General features: G+C 39.8%; 2 protein-coding genes across 2 annotated transcripts; both read left to right on the top strand.

The window, feature by feature from the left end:
- Positions 1–946: 946 nt before the first annotated feature.
- LOC129741145 (uncharacterized) lies at positions 947–5,660 on the top strand. The gene is made up of 4 exons (XM_055732852.1): positions 947–1,930; positions 2,276–2,542; positions 2,609–4,658; positions 5,440–5,660. The coding sequence occupies exons 1-4, from the start codon at positions 947–949 to the stop codon at positions 5,658–5,660; spliced, it is 3,522 nt and encodes a 1,173-aa protein (XP_055588827.1).
- LOC129741146 (uncharacterized) lies at positions 5,660–7,267 on the top strand. Its single transcript, XM_055732853.1, has one exon. It carries the CDS (start codon positions 5,660–5,662, stop codon positions 7,265–7,267), a length of 1,608 nt encoding a protein of 535 aa, XP_055588828.1.
- Positions 7,268–21,478: the final 14,211 nt, after the last annotated feature.

Here is a 21,478-nt window from a genome sequence, read left to right on the forward strand (position 1 = left end):
AATGACAAAAATGACAAAAATGACAAAAATGACAAAAATGACAAAAATGACAAAAATGACAAAAATGACAAAAATGACAGAAATGACAGAAATGACAAAAATGACAAAAATGACAAAAATGACAAGAATGACAAGAATGACAAAAATGACAAAAATGACAGACAGAAATGACAAAAATGACAAAAATGACAAAAATGACAAGAATGACAAGAATGACAAAAATGACAAAAATGACAAAAATGACAAAAATGACAAAAATGACAAAAATGACAAAAATGGCAAAAATGACAAAAATGACAAAAATGACTGTTAAAGCTGATGATTTGGCCACCCGGTCAACTGTGGGGCGCCCCTGATCAGCGCCTGAGGTTGGCCCTGTAGTAGTCAGTCAAACGTCAAAAAGCACATTTTAAGTTCCCTCCGCTTTGTCAAAACGTGGTGATCGAGTGCGAAATTCATCTTTATTAAAATCTTTATTAAAATTAATTAGTTACGTGTTGCGCATAAATTAAACTTCTCAGCTAGAATCAGCAAAACTGTAAGTCTCCTTTATCACAAATTTATAGAACAGCAATTATATTCGATGTTTTATTAGGTCGCACACAGTAGTCCATCTCCGGTGAGATTCTGCAGAAATAACCTAAAAGAAACCTGAAAAGAAAGAAAGGTTAGAAAATTAAATTATTAGTCAATCTGAATTATAAAATTGAATTACTTTCAATAGGCTTTAGGTGCATAGGGCTTGGAGCAAATATAAAGGCTTTAAGAGCGTTGAAACTTACGAGAACTATTAAGTAAGTGCTGACAAAATCGGGAAAATTCATTATACTTACCAAAATGTTCTATTTTAGTTTTGAAGCCGATAAACAAATAAAGTGTACCCTGCTATCAAAACGGTTGCCTCATTTGACGCTCCTTAGCCGCAACAAACTTCAAAATTAATACCATGACCGGCAGGAATGGAAGAGCCGATTCGCACTTCGAAGAGGAAGACGAATCTAACTGTGCCACGTGTAATAGGCCGGACAGTGAAGAGGACATGGTGCAATGCGACGCATGTGATGCTTGGCATCATTACACGTGCGCTGGAGTGGACGTTGCCGTGGCCAATTTGCCATGGATCTGTGGCAAATGTATGAACGCTAAAGACGATGATGCTGCTTCTGTCCATAGCCATTCCAGTTCCATTCTTTCGGCGAGTCTTAGCCAGATGATGGACCGACAGGAACTCGAAAGGGAGAAGGCTGATCTGGAGGTGCAACGTCGTCACCTGGATGAGCGCCAAAAGCTCTTGTTGAACGCAGCTGCCGATAAAGGATTAAACGGCGTCCCACCTCGGGAACATTCGAATCGATCTGTCGTGACCACAGCTGAATTAGAATTGCCCTGCGCTGATCCTAAACAACCGTCGTGTTTCGAACCCTCTGTGGTACGTTCTGCGATTTCGCCGTTTGCTGGAGCACTTGGACTTGCTTCGAATCGAATTCCATCACATCTAGGAGTAGCGACATCTATTGCTGACACCTCAAAATCGCCACAAACCTCGGTGCCCGTAGTGGGTGGGACCTCATCTTCGCCTACTGTGCGCAGCACGAGACAACACCACGTAGCTTTGCACGAGTTGAAGGCTAGTGTGGAGAAATGTGAGTCTAGCGATAAACTGTCTCCGGAGCAGTTACACGACCTGAAGCGACAGCTGGACAATTGCCGTCGATTGTTAGCGGAATACAGTTCGGATGTTAGACCAGACCAATTGGATATGCCAAGACAAACCGGCGCTACGCGGAAGATAGCTCGTAACTTACCCACTGTTCCGGAAGAACACCGCCGACCTAAACCAAACAACAAGCCAACTGAATACGAGGAAGAACCGTTGATCGATTCTGTTTGGCAAGTTAAACAGTCGGTGAGCCAAAGCGGCTTTCCGCCGGTAAGTGATACAACGAATTTGGAACCATCAGGTAAGCGTCATGCCTCATACTATTCCGACCATGAACATAATGCCCATACATTCCCTGCATTCAATGTGACAGGATTCGAAAACCACTCCACGACCATTTCATCCCGACAGCAGCAGCGAAATTACGCGCGCTCGGAAAACTTTTCTCTCTCTCGTGAACAGCTGCAAGCTTTAAACGCACGCACGGAGAATATGAATGATTTATCATGCAACTTAAACAAAATTGATCTACCTAATGCACAACAATCGCGAAACCCCCACGACCGTATGTATGATTCCCATGAACTGTTTCGGCTCCCTCGTCATTCAAATCAGTTCTCAAAACACCCAGTGAATTCTTCTCAAGCCTTTCATCAACCAACGCCACAACAACTAGTTGCGCGACAGTCCCTGGGAAAAGAACTTCCCAACTTTTCTGGAGACCCAACGGAATGGCCCATCTTTATTTCCAATTATGAATTCACCACGGATGCCTGCGGCTTTTCCAACGGAGAGAATATGCTTCGTCTGCAGCGATGTTTAACCGGAGCAGCCCTTGAAGCGGTACGGAGTCGACTGGTATTACCTGCAGGGGTTCCACAGGTAATCGAAAAGTAACGAAGGCGGTACGGTCGCCCAGAACTCTTAATCAACGGGCTATTGAAAAAGGTGCGGGCAATTCCTGTTTTAAGGAGTGATAGATTGGAAGGACTAATCAATTTCGGTGATGCAGTACAAACCCTGTGCGATCATATCGAGGCGGCGAACGAACACGCGCATCTGTCCAATCCATCTTTATTACAAGAACTAGTTTCAAAGCTTCCGTCTGACCAACAGATGAGGTGGGCGAGATTCAGACGAGGGTTTAGCAACGTAAATTTGAAAACATTCAACGAGTACATAGATTTAGTGGCCGAAGATGCATCGAGTGTTGTGCCTTTGGAACCGGATTCTTCGACTCGCGTAAGTGGACGGGAACGGACAAAATCAAAAGCCTTCGTAAACTCACACGCTGAGGAGACACTCGACGCAAAAGAACTGACGGAACCGGTAAAAGAATACGTTTGTGCACACTGCGATCAAGTTGGACACCGGATTGTTGATTGTAGAACATTCAAAGCTTTGAACGTAGAAGATCGATGGCGGAAAATAAGAGACATGGGACTGTGTCAAAATTGTCTATACAACCACGGGCGTAGATCGTGCCGGTTACGCCAAAGCTGCAATATCGATAATTGTCAACATCGTCACCATCGCCTACTTCATCCTACAAAGGTCCAGTCCAGTACGGTCACGGTAGCTGAAATCCACATTCATCGGAATCCGCACATGTCATCCTTATTCCGAATCATACCAGTGAAGCTGTTCGGGAAGCTAAGGTGCGTTGAGACCTTCGCCTTTCTTGATGAAGGATCAGACCTCACGTTAGTGGAAAATGAACTTGCAAACGATCTAGGTGCAACAGGCGATAAGCAACCACTCTGCCTAAAGTGGACTGGCAATACGTCTCGCCTCGAAACGGACTCCCAGCGAATCTCGCTACAAATTTCGGGAGCCAATCAAGACAAGCAGTACACTTTGATGAATGCTCGCACAGTAAAGAGCCTAGACCTTCCATATCAAACCTTCCGGTTGACAGATGCTTTGAAAACATATACATATCTGAAAGGTGTTCCGATTTCTAGTTATGTCAATGCCAAACCTCGCATTTTGATCGGTATTGATAATTTGAGACTCGCTCTTCCGCTTAAAGTGAAGGAAGGCGATAGTTATGGACCTGTTGCGGTAAAGACAAGATTAGGCTGGTGTGTCTACGGACCACGATCAAACAGGGAAGAAGCAAACAGCTTCCATATTTGCAAATGTTCCTGTGAGAATGATCTTCAAGAATCGGTGAAAAAGTTTTTCACAGTTGAATCTTCCGGAACATCCACCGTAAATGTCCCTCTCTCGGAGGAAGAACAACGAGCACTAACCTTGCTCGAGTCTTCTACTACTCGGATCGGTAATCGCTATGAAACAGGCCTGCTGTTCAAAAATGACTACGTGGAATTTCCTGATAGCTACCGAATGGCGGAAACTAGGTTAGCCTGCCTGGAACGACGGATGCAACGCAACCCTGAGCTCAGAGAAAATTTACACCGTCAGATTCAAGAGTATGAAAGCAAAGGATACGCGCACAAGGCTACCAAATGCGAATTAGAAGCAGCGGATCCTAGAAGGATTTGGTATCTACCCATCGGAGTAGTTGTAAATCCTAAAAAACCCGGAAAGATCCGAATTATCTGGGATGCGGCCGCAAAAACGGAAGGCATCTCCTTGAACAGCGCGCTTCTCAAAGGTCCAGATCAGCTCGTATCTCTGCCCGGGGTTCTCTTTCGTTTTCGTCAATACAGAGTGGGCGTGACATCCGACATCCAAGAGATGTTCCACCAAATACGTATACGCAAAGAAGACACACATTCGCAACGCTTTTTGTGGCGCGCAGACCCCACCGAAAAACCCAGCATATACTTGATGGACGTCGCCACGTTCGGTAGCACTTGCTCTCCCGCTTCAGCGCAGTTCGTTAAAAACAGAAATGCTGAAATACATGCTCAACTTTATCCGGAAGCGGCTACAGCGATTATTCGCGACCATTACGTGGATGATTATCTGGCTAGTTTTGAATCAGAAGAGGAAGCATTAAGAGTTTCCCGAGACGTGCGACTAGTTCATGGTAACGGTGGTTTTAAATTACATAACTGGCGATCAAATAGCGCAGAAATATTACAAGGGTTAGGAGAGGAAAACACTGACTCAGTAAAAAATCTGGATCTCGTTGAAAAGGAAAAAACGGAACGAGTTCTGGGTATACTATGGAACCCTTTGAGTGACCAATTATGTTTTTCAACCCAAATGAGTGAAGAGGTTCAAAACTTGATCCTTACAGCCACACGACCAACGAAAAGGCAAGTTCTCCGCTGTGTTATGACCTTGTTTGATCCTTTGGGATTGCTGTCACCCTTCATCATTCACGGGAAGATCCTTATCCAAGATTTGTGGCGAGAGGGCACGGATTGGGACGAGCAAATAAGTGACACAGTGTTCGAAAGATGGCAAAGATGGATTATGATGTTGGAATATATCTCAGAAATTAAAATCCCCCGATGTTATTTTAAAATGGCGTCACGAGATACCTATTTGAACGCGCAGATTCACGTATTCGTTGATGCCAGCGAGACAGCTTACTCCTGTGCAGTTTACGTACGTGCGCAAAAGGTGGATGAACCTCCGCAATGTTGTCTTGTTGCTGCGAAGTCGAAAGTGGCCCCGGTAAAACCATGGTCCATACCCAGGATGGAACTTCAAGGCTGCGTGCTGGGAGTTCGTTGGGCAAAGTTCGTGCGCGAAAACCACGATATCACCATTTCAAAAACAATTTACTGGACAGATTCAAGAACAGCTTTAGCATGGATTAAAGCAGACCCTCGTAATTATCGCCAGTTTGTTTCCTTCAGAGTTGGAGAGATCCTGGAACAAACGGATGCAAGTGACTGGAGATGGGTCCCGTCGAAGTCCAACCCTGCAGATGAAGCTACCAAATGGGGAAGTGGTCCATATTTCAATTCGGCAAGCAAGTGGTTTAGTGGGCCCGAATTCCTGTCTCAGCCGGAAACAAAATGGCCTCATCCTCAAGAACCTATCACCCCCACACCAGAAGAAATACGAACATCAATAATGCATCATCGTTCCTTGCAACCCGTCATTATCTTCAGTCGATTTTCCACCTGGAACAAACTCCTCAGAGCAACAGCGTACGTGCTGAGGTACCTGAATTATATAACTGAAAAGCTCCTTACAACAGGACCCTTACAACAGCCAGAACTTCATAAGGCTTCCGTTGGTGTACTCAAACTTGTGCAAAAGGAATCCTTCCCAGAAGAAATTTCGTCGTTAGAAAACAAACGCAACGAAAATGGCCAAAAGCCCATTGGAAAACACAGCTCTATCTACAAACTGATGCCTTTCCTAGACGATGAGGGCCTACTTAGAGAACGGGGACGCATTGGCGCAGTAGCTGATGTAGCGTACGATACTCGTCATCCTATAATTCTTCCAAAGAACCATTATGTCACCCATTTAATAATCTTCGAATTCCACAAACTTTTTCACCACAGAAACAACGAAACTGTCGTAAACGAACTACGACAAATATATTATATTCCAAGAATCCGTGTGTTAGTCAGAAAGATCAGCAAAAATTGCCCAACTTGTAAAATTCGTTTGGCACGGCCGAGAATTCCAGTGATGGCTCCTCTTCCGCCAGCACGTCTCGCACACCATGAACAAGCTTTCACTTACACGGGATTAGATTACTTCGGGCCACTTCAAGTGAAGCTAGGAAGATCTCGAGTCAAACGTTGGATTGCCTTATTCACGTGCTTGACCGTCCGTGCAGTTCACCTCGAGGTTGCATATTCGCTATCAACGGAATCCTGTATTTCTTGCGTTCGACGCTTTGTAGGCCGGCGAGGATCTCCAATGGAGTTTTTTACCGATAACGGAACCAACTTCCAAGGAGCTGAACGCGCTCTACGTGATCAAATTAGCCAGGGACTGTCTGCGACATTTACCAGTGCGAATACAAAATGGAATTTTAATCCACCCGGAGCACCGCATATGGGGGGAGCGTGGGAGAGATTGGTGCAATCGGTGAAAGCTGCTATGGCAGATGCCTATAAAGATGGGAAACTAGATGACGAGGGATTATATACATTGGTCGTGGAGTCGGAATGTATGGTCAATAAGAGGCCTCTGACCTACCTACCTCTAGAGACGGAACAAGCGGAAGCACTCACACCGAACCATTTTTTGCTTCTGAGTTCGAACGGAATCAAGGTTCCTAGACGAAACCTTCAAGAATCGAATACTTCTAAGGAAGAATCACACCGTAAGTTACTAGGGAATTCGTGGGCTGTGATTCAACATAAACTTGATATTTTTTGGCAACGATGGCTGGTCGAGTATTTACCCGTTATAAGACGTCAGCCAAAGTGGTTTGAGGAAACCAAACCGCTCGAAGCCGGAGATCTTGTAATGGTAGTCGAAACAACACAACGGGGCAACTGGGAGCGAGGGAAGATCATCGAGATGTTGGCGAATCCAGACGGGCGATCGCGAAAAGCTATAGTTCAAATTGGGGCCAAAACATACGTTAGACCAGTGTCCCGGTTGGCCGTACTCGATGTACTGACTCGTGAAATTCCGGATATATCCAGATTACACCAGGGGGAGGATGTTAAAGCTGATGATTTGGCCACCCGGTCAACTGTGGGGCGCCCCTGATCAGCGCCTGAGGTTGGCCCTGTAGTAGTCAGTCAAACGTCAAAAAGCACATTTTAAGTTCCCTCCGCTTTGTCAAAACGTGGTGATCGAGTGCGAAATTCATCTTTATTAAAATCTTTATTAAAATTAATTAGTTACGTGTTGCGCATAAATTAAACTTCTCAGCTAGAATCAGCAAAACTGTAAGTCTCCTTTATTACAAATTTATAGAACAGCAATTATATTCGATGTTTTATTAGGTCGCACACAGTAGTCCATCTCCGGTGAGATTCTGCAGAAATAACCTAAAAGAAACCTGAAAAGAAAGAAAGGTTAGAAAATTAAATTATTAGTCAATCTGAATTATAAAATTGAATTACTTTCAATAGGCTTTAGGTGCATAGGGCTTGGAGCAAATATAAAGGCTTTAAGAGCGTTGAAACTTACGAGAACTATTAAGTAAGTGCTTACAAAATCGGGAAAATTCATTATACTTACCAAAATGTTCTATTTTAGTTTTGAAGCCGATAAACAAATAAAGTGTACCCTGCTATCAAAATGACAAAAATGACAAAAATGACAAAAATGACAAAAATGACAAAAATGACAAAAATGACAAAAATGACAAAAATGACAAAAATGACAAAAATGACAAAAATGACAAAAATGACAAAAATGACAAAAATGACAAAAATGACAAAAATGACGAAAATGACAAAAATGACAAAAATGACAAAAATGACAAAAATGACAAAAATGACAAAAATAACAAAAATGACAAAAATGACAAAAATGACAAAAATGACAAAAATGACAAAAATGACAAAAATGACAAAAATGACAAAAATTACAAAAATTACAAAAATGACAAAAATCACATAATTGACAAAAATCACAAAAACAAGCACAAACCAGACTCTACTCTTATAATGAAATTCCTTGGAGGTGGAATTATCTGTATAAGATTCTATGCCGGGCTGGCACTTACAAGCTTTCTCATCACTAGCAGTAATTTTATAAATGCCGGACTTATGTAAGAAATCTACCTGTTCTATAGTCGATCCTAAGGAAAATTTAATAAGATGAAAAAATTTACCAATAAAAGTCTGCTCGAGTTCAAAACATGTAAACTTACAGTTGTCTCAGCATATTTTTTTATCAAAAATTGATAAAATAGGAGATTTACGCAAAAGTTCACGAATTTCGGTAATTAAGGCATGAATTAACCAAGTTTGATGAAAAAAGTTAGATTTTTCGATTTTTGTTTTTTTTTATCCAGAACTACTCACCTAGTTTTGTTGATTCTCTTTGGTTTAATATCTATGCTCCATTAAAGTTATCGTGTGTGCCAACTTCTTGGAACATCCATCAGCGCAACCAAGACGAATAGGCTTAATTGTACAAATGACACGATTCATATTGCTTGGAGGCAGTAGGTATGTATTCCCAGCTCTGTTTTCAACCCTTGACAACGGATGAAAAAATCACTCCCATCTGAATCGCGACTGTGAAGCCAAAGCTTGTTTACTCAGGTCCCCCACAGTGATGAATTGTTATCGTGTAATTTAAAATTATGTTTTTGTATTTTTTTTTCTTTGCCAACCAGCTTTTAAACTTCCCAGGATATTTGGAAGCGGTGGCCTTTAAATTTGTTGAAAACAATTTACATCGTTAAGCTATCTTGGATGACAGATGACAATGAATTATGATCTGGTGTTTTTTTTTCAGTAGTTGTTGCAAATTTTCTAATGTGAATTTTTGAATTTCCAGTGGCAGGATCGCCAAATATAGAATTCATACTTTTTTAAGAATGAAGAGCCCAATTTTTAACAATTTGAATCTATAATTAAAAATACACCCTTGAATCTATAATTAAAAATACACTTTTAGAATTTCAACTTCTTTCCAATTTGATTGCAAAAATAGAACATAGAATTGTTCAATCATTCAAGTAGGTTTGTATACAAGCGCAAAATAGAACATCATTCCGGTTGAGCTTTTTGCAGTCGATAAACAGAAATCACAACTTGAACAAAATCAGCATCAAAGAGGCACCGAAAAAACCGATAAGAGGAAAAGCTTTCGGCTTCTCGAGAAAGTGAATTTCTCTGTTGGCATCAAATTGGACCTGCGGGAATCAAAGTGTCTTTCAGAACGTCGACGTCTCGCCTATTTCTCGTCATTTTCGTCGTCTTCCTCGTCCTTTCAGTTCAGTTCAGTGCAATGGAATCGTCAACCGTGCCGCCGGATCTGATCGGACGGTGTCTTCTTGTAATCGGCTTACGTCATTGCCAACGAACCTGAAAATGCTGCCATCGACCGGCCGGAGGGGCAGGAATCGGAAAATTTCCCGCAGGAAAAATTCAAGTAGGTACCGAGACACAAGCCGAAAGTCCTTTTAGCTACCGTCTATCTTACCTGAGCTGTGAGCTGAGCGTCTTCCATTTTCAGCTGAAATGTTAAGATTTATTCCGGTGAAAATCGTGACACCACTTACGGGGCCGGGGTTTACAAGATTTATATAAATCTTCCAAATTGGAAATATCCTGGAAAAAACTATTATTAATAAATTTATGAAAACCGATTTTTTTTTTCAAAAAACATAAGAGAAGAACTTCTGATGAATTTACGTGACATCAATCTCATTCTAGATGTCGGCGAAACAGGATGGATTTTCGCGGAAAACACGAGACATTGATACAAACACAGAAAAGAAAATCAATACACTGCCGGCGATAAATTTGCTAGATTTTTTTCTCTGTTGCCTCCTATCGTCATCTTCATTCTTCCTTCGCTGAGCTGCTCAATTTAGACCGAATGATTATACTCGTTGGGTACCTACTTACCTATCTTTCTACCAGAACAGAACTCAAGAGGAGAGGTTTTTGGAGCAACTGGGGGATCTCGTCCTCGTCCTGGCATCAAAGTGAATATTTTACGCTCTTTTGATGGTTTGCTTTTTATGAGCTGATTAATTACGGTTCGGTGGATTATGATGGAACATTTCGAGAATGCCAATTATGTAGAGAAGGTTCCCGATATGGTGAGCTGCCTGGTATTTTTTCTCAGTCTCTGGTATTCTAAATGTCATCGACTATCGACCACGAGTTCATCAAAACGGATTGCCGAATAATTCAGCTGAAGAGTGTTTTTAGTTCAGTTGAAGTTGGCATTTGACGCAGAAATGCCATAAAATTAATAAAATTAAATTTTCTGGTAATGATAAGATCTAAAATTTTATGCACCTACTGTAACTGTCACTTCCAAAATTGAGTGTACATTAAGAAGGGTGGCCGGCAATACCGGCAAAGGTTAAGCATTAGGTACAGATTATCAGATATATGTATTTGGGCTTGCCCGGATTTTCAAATAAAAACTTAGCGTTGGCCCGATTCTCGAGAACGATATCGAGGAAAAAAGAGAACGAATCTCTACGATGGAAGACTGCATCGATTTGCCTCTGAAGTAAGAGATGATTTTGAAGGCCATCTCTTCGATCGATTCAATGCCCGCAATCCGATAAAGATCTTTGGTTCTGTGCCAAAGTGGAAGCCGCAAAACCATTTTCAGAACCTTGTTCTGAATCCTCTGGATGGCTTTCTTCCTCGTCGCGCAGCAGCTAGCTCAAATTGGAACTGCATACATCGCTGGTCGGACACCTGTTTGTAGATCAGCATCTTATTCCTCAGGAACAGTCTGGATTTCCTGTTGATGAGAGAATAAAGAGATTTAGTGTATTTATTACATTTAGATTGCATATCTTAAATGTGATTTTTAAAAGTAAGATTCCGATTAAATATGAGTCCCAAGCAATTCACGTGATAAGAGCATTCTAATGAAACCCCATTAAAAGTTACTGAATGATTTTCATTAGGTTTTAAAAAAAATCAGCTCTTAGCTTATGGGGATATAAAATAAGTTGAGTTTAAGAAGCGTTAGGAGAAATTTTCTACATTTTCAAGTAATTCGAAAGAAATTGAAATTTGATTGCAATCTACTGCGTACCACTCGTTAATTTATATTATTAGATTTTACCGAATTCCTTTTTCCAGTTTGGACCTGGATAGTGTTTTTCAATTTTTGGCTGATCGGTTTGTGATATCAATAGCTGATTAATCCCTGCTGCAGTAGGAGCTCGTTGTAGTTGGGCTGGGAGATTTGAAAAAAGTTCAGTGATCTGTTTCAAACATGGCAAACTTGTAAGTTTGTTTCCATGGTTCGGGCCTGATTCAAATACTTGTTTGTAAAATGGCGTAGAACTCTCTTGTAGGTGATGATTAGAAGGTAGTGCTTGGCATTTTAGTGCCGAAATGTGTAGTTTCAAGCCTCCTATCTCTATACTACGTGAACGCCTGCGGGATATCTACGCCAGAGAAAAGTTCCCATTGTAGCCGTTATTTCGGCTACATGCACATTGTATGGCATGATATTTGAGGCTGTATACCATATCTTTGATGTGATGAATGTGTTTGAAAGTGCTATTTTGATGCAGTGTTAATGTTCGTAGTGAGTACTTCATAACGGGGGCCGGACATTCGGCCGAAGGCCGATAGGCCGAAAGATGTTAGGCCGAAGGTCGCTAGACCGAATGGGTTAAAAGGCCGACGGATGTTCGGCCGAATAGGACAATAGACCGAATGGGACATTAGGCCGAAGGTTATTTGGCCGAATATTATTTGGTCGAATGGTCATTTGGCCGAATGGTCCCTAGGCCGAATGGTCGTTAGGCCGAATGATCGTTAGGCCGAATGGTCATTAGGCCGAATGGTCGTTAGGCCGAATCGTCATTCGGCCGAATGGTCATTAGTCCGAATGGTCACTAGGCCGAATGGTTATTTGGCCGAATGGTCATTAGGCCGAATGGTCATTAGGCCGAATGGTCATTTGGCCGAATGGTCATTTAGCCGAATGGTCGTAAGGCCAAATGGTCATGAGGCCGAATGATCATGAGGCCGAATGGTCGTAAGGTCGAATGGTCGTAAGCCGAAAGGTCGTACGGTCGAATGTTCGTAAGGCAAAATGGATTCTAAGCTGAAAGGTCGTTAGGCCTGAAATGAACTACGAATGATCGTAAGGGCGAATGGATGCCAGGCCGAATTTTACACTTGTCTGCATGCTAGGCCGAATGGTTGTGAGGCCGAATGGTCGTTAGGCCGAATGGCTGTTAGGCCGAATGGTCACAAGGCCGAATGGTTATTAGACTGAATGGTCGCAAAGCCGAATGGACGATAGGCCGTGGTCGCAAAGCCGATTGGTCGAATGCGGCTTTGCATCCATTCGGCCAGATGACTATTCGGCCTATCTACTGATCGGCCTAACATGTAAGAAAGCGATAATATGTCTTATAGGCCTAGCATAAATTCGGCCCAACGACCATTCAGCCTAACAACCGTTCGACCTAGTGGCTATTCGGCCTAACGACCTCCTAGCATCCATTCGGTCTTACGACCATTTGGCCTTAGGACCATTCGGCCTATCGTCCATTCTGCCTTACGTCCATCCGGCCTAACTACCTTTCGGCCTAGCATCCATTCGCCCTTACTATCATTTGGCCCGACGATTATTCATCCTAATGACCATTCGGACTGACGACCTTTCGGCCCAGCATCCATTCGGCCTTACGACCATTCGGCCTAGTGACCATTCGGCCAAATGACGATTCGGCCAAATGACCATTCGGCCTAGTGACCATTCGGCCTAATGACCATTCGGCCTAACGACCATTCGGCCTAATGACCATTCGGCCTAATGACCATTAGACCTATCGTCCATTTGGCCTAGTGACCATTCGGCGAAATGACCTTTCGGCCTAGTGACCATTCGGCCGAACATCCTTTCAGCCTTGCGTCCTTTCGGCCTAACAGCATTCTGCTGGATAACCGTCGGCCGAATAACCCATTCGGCCTAGTGGCCTGTTCGGCCAGATAGCCCATTCGGCTTAACGTCGAAGATAATATGCGACGTCGAAGATAATATGCAATGGTATTGTTTTATTGCGCTCGTGCATTGTTGTTGTTTTGTTGTGTTGTGTTGAATTTGATGTGGTGGATTGATTGGAGCATTACTTTTTGGTATAGTTGATTGTTTCGTGACGTTTGCAAATGACATGTCTGCGTTCAAGTAACAATATTAGCTCTATTATGGTCAGCAAAACTTCGTTAGGACTATAGTATTATTCTTCATAAAAAAGTTAAAGCTCTTTCTTTAACATTACCAGAACTTTAATAAAGCTAAAACCTATTTGGCTTTTTGGTCCTATCCTAGAAACGTCATCACGATCAATTTTTTAAACCTCGAAAAAATCATTATGCTTTAAAATTTTGGCAACCAAAGCGATTTAAAAACTTTTATAAATGGCTAATGAGTTATATAATGGTTTTATGAGAGCCATATAAAAAGCTAAAATTTGACGTTTCTCTCGCAAGCCAAGTCATTACACGCTCATTTCTGAGTTGTAAATCATTAGTTACAGTAAATGAGGACAGATTTTTTGAATGAAAAGAGATTGGTTGTAAATGACCCGTAAAATAAACCATGAATTGAAATCGAATTTCGTTGTATGACGCCATCTTAAAATCCAAGATGGCTTCTTCCGCTGAACTTTAAAATGTTGTAAATGACTTAAAATCACATGAAACCCCAGCAATATTGGTATTGGGTGAAAGTGCTAAACGAGTAGAAGTCGAGTTTCTCTATGAGACGCCATCTTATAATCCAAGATGGTGGCTTTCGCTAAACTTAAAAATGCTGCAAATGACTGAAAATCTTCTAAAAAAACCACAATACAGACCTTGTTCGATTTTTGCAACATTCGGTTTTGATAACATTCGATTTTGGTAACAATCGATTTTGGCAACACGCGATTTTGGCACATGTGCTAAATTCGAACGGTTTACAGAAACAACCTTATCATATACACGCTAACTTTTGGCTACCCCTTAAAAGCGTAAAATTGATTCGTTAGTGAGGACCCTCATGATCTATCAAACAACGGGTCATTTTATCGGGTCAATATTACCCCTTATTTTGAACAGCTCGATTCCCTTCAAAAAGAGTAGTTTCTGATGCGTTTCATTAAAAGCGCTGTTATTCGTCCACTGAATTGGTTGTGAGCAAGATAATGGTAAATGTTTTTTTTAATTTAAATAGTATTCCTGCAGAATTTACTTCATTAATTTTATTTTCCAAGAGAACAATGTTCCGGACGAGCCAAACAAAAACAATTCAATTCCGAATTGCATTTAATTTTTATGTGAAAAAATAACTCAACAAAAATTCAACCTTAAATTAATGACTTCAATAAATGAAATGACACGTAACATTTTTTTTTTATTTATTCCAGAAATCAAATTTTCCATAGTAGAACCTAAAACCAGCCTAGGCATGCGTTTGAAATAAGGGGTGATTTTCATCCGCTAGAAGCGTTATCAAGCTGAGTACCCCTTAAAAGGTACAGCAGCTTTATCCTTAAAAAGGAGTTCTCCCTGTCTTATTGTTTATTGTTTATCGTATAAAAATCAACGGATCAAATTTAGATCCTAATGATAACTTAATTATAGGTTACATATATAAATTGACATAAATCTAAGTACATCTAAGTAAATCTTGACTTGTCCAATATTTTTCTACGGAAAACATTTCTGGGAACGCCGAAGTCAAAAGTACTCCGAAAAACGGTTGAAGGTTTTTAGGATGCCTATAAGAGCGCTGTTAGCCCCATAATTATTCAGCCGAACGAGAACATAGAGTTGCAGATTCTGGTTTCTCAATCCTCGCGGTCGCACGTTGAGAGGAATAGCTTCCAGCAGCGAGGGACAGTCAATCCTCGATGTAAGGAGATCCGCAACGACCAAAGCACGTGTAGCGTTTCTTCGGACTTGAAGCGTGTCTAAGTCTATCAGGCGGCAACGGTTTTTATAACTGGGCAAACGAAAAGGATCTTGCCAGTTCAGGTGTCGGAGGGCATATCGCATGAAGCGCCGCTGGATAGCCTCTATTAGTTCAACTCCATTCTGGTAGAAAGGGCACCAGACAGCGGAGGCATACTCAAGAACGGAACGGACTATTCTGCAATATAAGCTTTTTAAGCAGTACACATCTTTAAATTCTTTAGCCACGCGAAACAGGAAACCAAGGTTTCTGGAGGCTTTGTCTACAACCTAGTTCGTGTGAGCCTTAAACTCAAGCCGTTGATCGAGAATAATACCCAGATCATTGATTTGGTCAACCCGGGAAATTATTTCATCCCCGAGAATGTACTCAGCATAAAGAGGGTGTCGCTTGCGAGAAAAAGTTATGATCGAGCATTTACTGCGATTTAGCGGTAGGCAGTTGTTGTCGCACCAGTCAGCAAAAATGTTGAACTGCCGTTGCAGGAAATCGATGTCGTCTCTACCATTGATGGTGTGATACAGTTTCAAATCATCGGCATAAGCGAGTTTTTGGGCCATCGAGAAGCGACAGAACATCATTGAAATAGATAACAAAAATTATTGGTCCTAAATGGCTTCCTTGCGGCACTCCGGAAGAGCCAAGAAACTGTCTCGAGAAGGATTCTCCAGTATGAACGGACAACTTTCGTCCCGTTAAGTAATTCCGAAACCACTTCAGTAATGGTCCACAGAAGCCCAAGCGACCTAGCTTTGCGACAGCAATCTCGTGGTTTACTTTATCAAATGCAGCAGACAGATCTGTATAAAGCATCGGTTTGGGTCTTGCTGGCATAGCTTTCTTGTACAAAAGATGTGAACGTCAGTAAATTTGTGGTAGTTGATCTTTTAAGCATGAAACCGTGCTGATCGTTTGAAAAGTGGTGCTTGCAGAATGAAAAAAATGGGATCCAACACAACCAGTTCAAACAGTTTTGCAATAGCACACAGAGCTGAGATACCACGGTAACTGTTAAGTTAATATCCTTCTTATCTCCCTTTTTGTAAACAGGAAACATATATGCTTCTTTCCACAAAGCGGGGAAGATTGCGCCGTCCAGCGATGCTTGAAATATATGCCTGCATCGTCGACGAGAATATCATTTCGAGAAGAGCCTAGAGGTGAGACATTACTCACAGCCCAGGTCAATTGTTCTGCAGAGATGGATCCGCTTGTGAAAATGCTCGAAAATTTCTCAGCGAACAGATTACAGATTCCAGGGTCAGTGGACAGGTACATGTGGGACGGGAGTCCTGATTCTTTTCGCTGGTTTTTGACATACTTCCAGAACGACTTCGGTCTGCTTTTGAAATTTCGCTGTAACCGGTTCAGATAAGTTAGGTAGCAACGTTTACTGGCTTTCTTATAAGCAGAGTTCTGTTTGCGGTATTCCCTTTTCGTGATGAGGCACTTGTGCTTATAGTAGCTTCGGAGAGCGCACTTTTTTGCAATTTTCTGTCGCCGCAGTTTTTTAGTAACCCAGGGAGTTCGTAGAATAACGGGCCAAAAGTATTCGATAAGGGGTAGCCAAAAGTTAGCGTGTAGTTTTCGCTATAAAAGTACAAAAACAATTAAGACATAATAGCATGATAGATATAAGAGAATGACACAAATAGCAAATATGGAAAAAAAAAACTTTAAACAAAACAATAAAGGTGCTAAATACATCAGAACATGATTTAAAATAGTTGGAAAATGTAAAAAAATGAATATAGTAATTTCAATGTAGTAATGAGTGAAAAAAAAAGTTGAGAAAAAAAACTGTTCGATTTTGGCAACACAAAATGTTCGGTCGTGTTGCCAAAAACAAACAGGGTCTTGTTCTTCTATTTTATTCCTTTCACCCAATACCAATATTGTAAAACTTTAGTGTGATTTTTAATCATTTACAGAATTTAAAGTTCAGTGGAAGCCGCCATCTTGAATTTCAAGATGGAGTCAGGAAAAGGGATTCAACTTCTACTGGTTCTGCCCTTAAACGCAATTATAATGTTGTGAAAGTTTCATGCGATTTTTAGTTATAAACAGCATTTTAATTCTTGGATTTCAAGATGATATCTGATAGCGAAATTAGGTTTTTCTTAGTTTAGCCCTTTACCTATATTGTGAAAATTTCATTTAAGTCATCTACAGCATTTTAAAGTTCAGTGGAAGCCGCAATTTTCGATTTCAAGATGGCGTCGGATAGCGAAATTCGACCTGTACTAATTTAATGGCGTTTGATAGTGAAACTCAACTTCTATTCGTTTAGCTCTTTCATTACATACCCATATTGTGAGGATTTCATGCGATTTTCAGTTATTAACAGCATTTTAAAGTTCAGTGGAAGCCGCCATCTTTGATTTCAAGATGGAGTCAGAAAGAGGGATTCAACTTCTACTGGTTTTGCCCTTCTAGTTAAGCCCTTTCACCCAATACCTATACTGTGAGGGTTTCATGCTATTTTTAGTCAGCGATTTTTTTTTTCTCTTTTTTCTGTTTTCCAGTCCTGATATCCCATTATGTCTAAGCACGATTTTGACACAATCCTGTTCATCCCGGATGACAGCTGATAAACAGCTGATTCCTGCTGAGTGTTGTTGTTTACAGCTAAACTTAATACAACTCTGTGTATCGTGAGCTAAAGTTTTCATTATTCTCGTGAAAATGAGAAATTTCTTCCCGGAAAAGTGTAAAAAAATCGTCCACAAATGGTGTACTTTCCCCAACATTTCGCTGAGTTAGTTGGCGAAAATGAAAGAAGCACGGTCCCATTCGATTCGGAATTATGAATAGGAAAGCAGCATCGTGGACACAAAAAAAAATCTGGTGGTCAAAACTTTGGAGAATCCGCCAAATCGTCCTCGAGCGAGATCGATTGAAACTTTTTGGAGCCGTACCGAATTGTATTTGAGAATTCTATCGAAATCATTGCAAAAGACTGGAATAAAATGGCCAAAATCATCGCAAATCAGTCTGTGCTGAAGCACAGGCCTACGATTGACAGTAATTTATTTATTTTTTATTTGATTCACTTTAAAAGAAGACTTCAGAGAACATAAAAGTAAAAAAAAATTGATTTGCTCCTAAACTGTGTTTATACTAAGGTTACCAGAATTTTTTCAGCCCGTACCCGGGCCGGAAAATCCAGGATATTTTCATCTAAAACCTGGAAAAATCCGGGCATTTGATTCCAACATGTCGACCAAGAATCCGGGCAATATCCGGCCAAATTTGGTCCAAATCCAGGAATTACTCAACACAAATCAAGAAAAAAAAAAGTGAACTAAGTATTTTTTCCATCAGCAGTTTTTAAATCATATTTTACGCTTTCAAAAAACTTCTCATGGGTATTTTTATAAAACTTGTTCAAAAAAATTGTTTGAGACGCATAAATTAAAAAATTTTCATCAGAATTTGTTTTTTTTATTTGTTTTGGCAAATAAAGTGAATAAATCCGGGCATTATTAACTGAAATCCGAGCAACTTTTGTCAAATTTGTGTTGAATATCTGGGAAAATCCGGATAAAACCGGGCAATCTGGCAACCTTAGTTTATACTGTTTATTTTTAATTGTGCTTATACCTTTAGTAAAACAGATAGATATTACAGATTAAATATTATTCTAACAAGAAAGTTAATGATTATAGAGTCTTAAAATGTTCTGATAAAACGATCTACATTAGATTCTCTAGTATTTGAAATATAAAAGTCAGGGTTACCAGATTTTTTGGAGTCATCAACTGTCTTTTTACTTGTTCACATTTTGAATTAAGTTTGGGCATTTCCAAGCATGCAGATTGTTGTGTTCGAACTCATTCATGCCACTTTTCCATCGAGTAAACCTTGTCTAAAGCCACCGACACCGTCGCTTGATACCTCGATAAATGTTTAATCCATCAGTATAATCGGTTTCAGAGAATGAAACCGATTGTGAACATTAAATAATGATCTTGTCCATTGGTTTTGTTTTGAAATTGCAAAATTGCGAAATTTGAAGATGCGAAATTCAAATTTATGAGTTCACAAAAATTAGTTCAACCAAAATAGAGAGCCTAAAAAAGAGTATACGAATTTCGTAAAAAGTACGTGTGGACGTACGTACAGCTAGACGAGGGTTGCCAGATTGACCGGTTTTATTCGGGTTAATACAAAATTTGGGAACAGTTCAGCCCGGGACGACCCGGTTACCCGGATTTATTGACTTTATCTAGCAAATCAAACAAAAAAAAATGTGTTGTATTTTTTTTTATTTATGCGTCCAAAATATTTTGAACAAGTTTAATAGAAATAATCATAAAACGTTTTTTGTACGCCTAAAATACGATTCGTCTGTCGATGAGTTTTTATGATTTTTTTTTTCATTTTTTTTCTTAATTTTTGCAGGATAATTTCGGGGTATAAACAAAATTTACCCGAATATTTCCGGTATTTTAAGTCGTCAATTTTGAAATCAATTGCCCGGATTTTTCCAGGTTTGTAAAAAACTCTGGCAACCTTAAGCTAGATGCTCAATGATGATGACCAAAAATGCCTTCATTGCTCTTTTTATTTAATACTAGCTGACCCGGTGTGCTTTGCCATACCTTTCAAAAATAAATGTAATTTGTAAAAATTTATTCGAATTTCGATTTTTGTAAGTATGTTTTTAAATTAAACTTCATCATAGTTCAGAATCAACAACTTTGAAATGAGAGCTGCAGCTGGAGTTCCGAATTGCAATTCAAAGATGGTATCATCTACTAAAACTTGATCTCTAAACTTGTTTTTCAAGATCTGAAATTTGTACTCTGTTTTTAAAGCTTTATAATGACTTAAAAAATGTCAAAATTTATGGATTTTCCACCTTTTTTCCCAAAGTGGGAAGTTACGAACTTCTATAAAAATATTTGTCACGTCTTTTTTTGAGTTATGCCAAATATCCGTACGCAAAAAAAAACATCTTTTAAAATATGGTCTCTTCTTTGAGAAGCTGTTTATCTTTAACTTACATGGGAGCTCCCCGATCTTTTCAAATTTTGTCCCCCACTGCTTGAAGAAGGTAGGCTGATTTACCCGGCTCGAGTTTACATAAATTTCTAATTGAAAGAAAAATATTCGCATATTGGAATTTATTGCATATTGTACTTTATGGAGATCGAATTTTGAAAACCGATCAATTGGGTGAATCGGGACAGTTTTATGAGTATATTCCTAATATTCTGTATTATGAGCACTTCCAGCTCCTGATTAGCATTAGAATTTAGATGGTGTATTTTTTGGAGTTGAAAAAATAAGCTATAGAAATTTGAAAAAAAAAACGATGAAAAAGATTTTTAATAACCATTTTCAAACAGCTTTTTTCATCATCTTCGCCTTTCGGATCAGTTTGAATATCTATCCTTTTTACGCAAAAATTATGTTAAAAAAATGTTTCGTTATATGCCAAACTCGTGGATATGAGATATTATAGCTTGAAGTTTTCCCGAACAGCACTTATCATGGTATGAAAATTATCGCTTTTAAACAGTGCAAATTTCTTTGGGGCAAGTGTAGATGCAAAGCTTATTATCAGATGCGTCAGAGTAATGGCTTTAAAATGGATTTAAAACGTATTTCTGATTGTTTGTTTTATCAAGTTTCATTAATATATCTGCAGTATTCCTGCCGTATAAATTTATGTTTGTTACTTCACTTTTAACGAATGCTGTTCAAAGCAAATGACCTTCATTTACAAAGACATTTGAGAATTTTAAATGTCCGCTTCAGTTTCAATATTCGGAATACCCCTCCTGGTCTTTCCAACATATAGAATCTTTTTGAAGATGCATTTCTTAAAAGTTTGACGTTTGCTCTTACCCCACCGTGTAAGTTGACAGGAGGGAATATTGTTTTGAACACTTCAAGGGTATAATAAATATTTCTCATAAAAGTTTTGCTTCCAGTTGTATATCAGTTCTGAAGTCTCACTTTTCAAAAAAGAATCGGATCAAAAGTCTCTTTTATGTAGCCATGAAACACAAAACACTTTTCATGTTAAGAACGTACTTGAATTGGTATGTAAGTAAAAAGTACGGTGTTTTTTTTCAGAATTATTTAAAATAAAAAGCTTCCATTTTCATTTCTAGATTCGTTTCAGTTGTAGGGGGAAGTGTTCCTATATGCGCATATTGGGTAATATGCGCATACAGCCGATTGACGATATGGCTGGAGATTCATCATATCTAATTAGTGCAGTTTGAGGGTAATACGCTTTTAACACATGGCATAAAAAAATTAAATTATTATATAAAGTCGAAAAAATTTAAAAATTCAAACAAGATTTTTGTCAGTTTTGTTATAATA

This window comes from Uranotaenia lowii, chromosome 2 (assembly GCF_029784155.1).
Source record: "Uranotaenia lowii strain MFRU-FL chromosome 2, ASM2978415v1, whole genome shotgun sequence".
NCBI classification, from domain to species: domain Eukaryota; kingdom Metazoa; phylum Arthropoda; class Insecta; order Diptera; family Culicidae; genus Uranotaenia; species Uranotaenia lowii.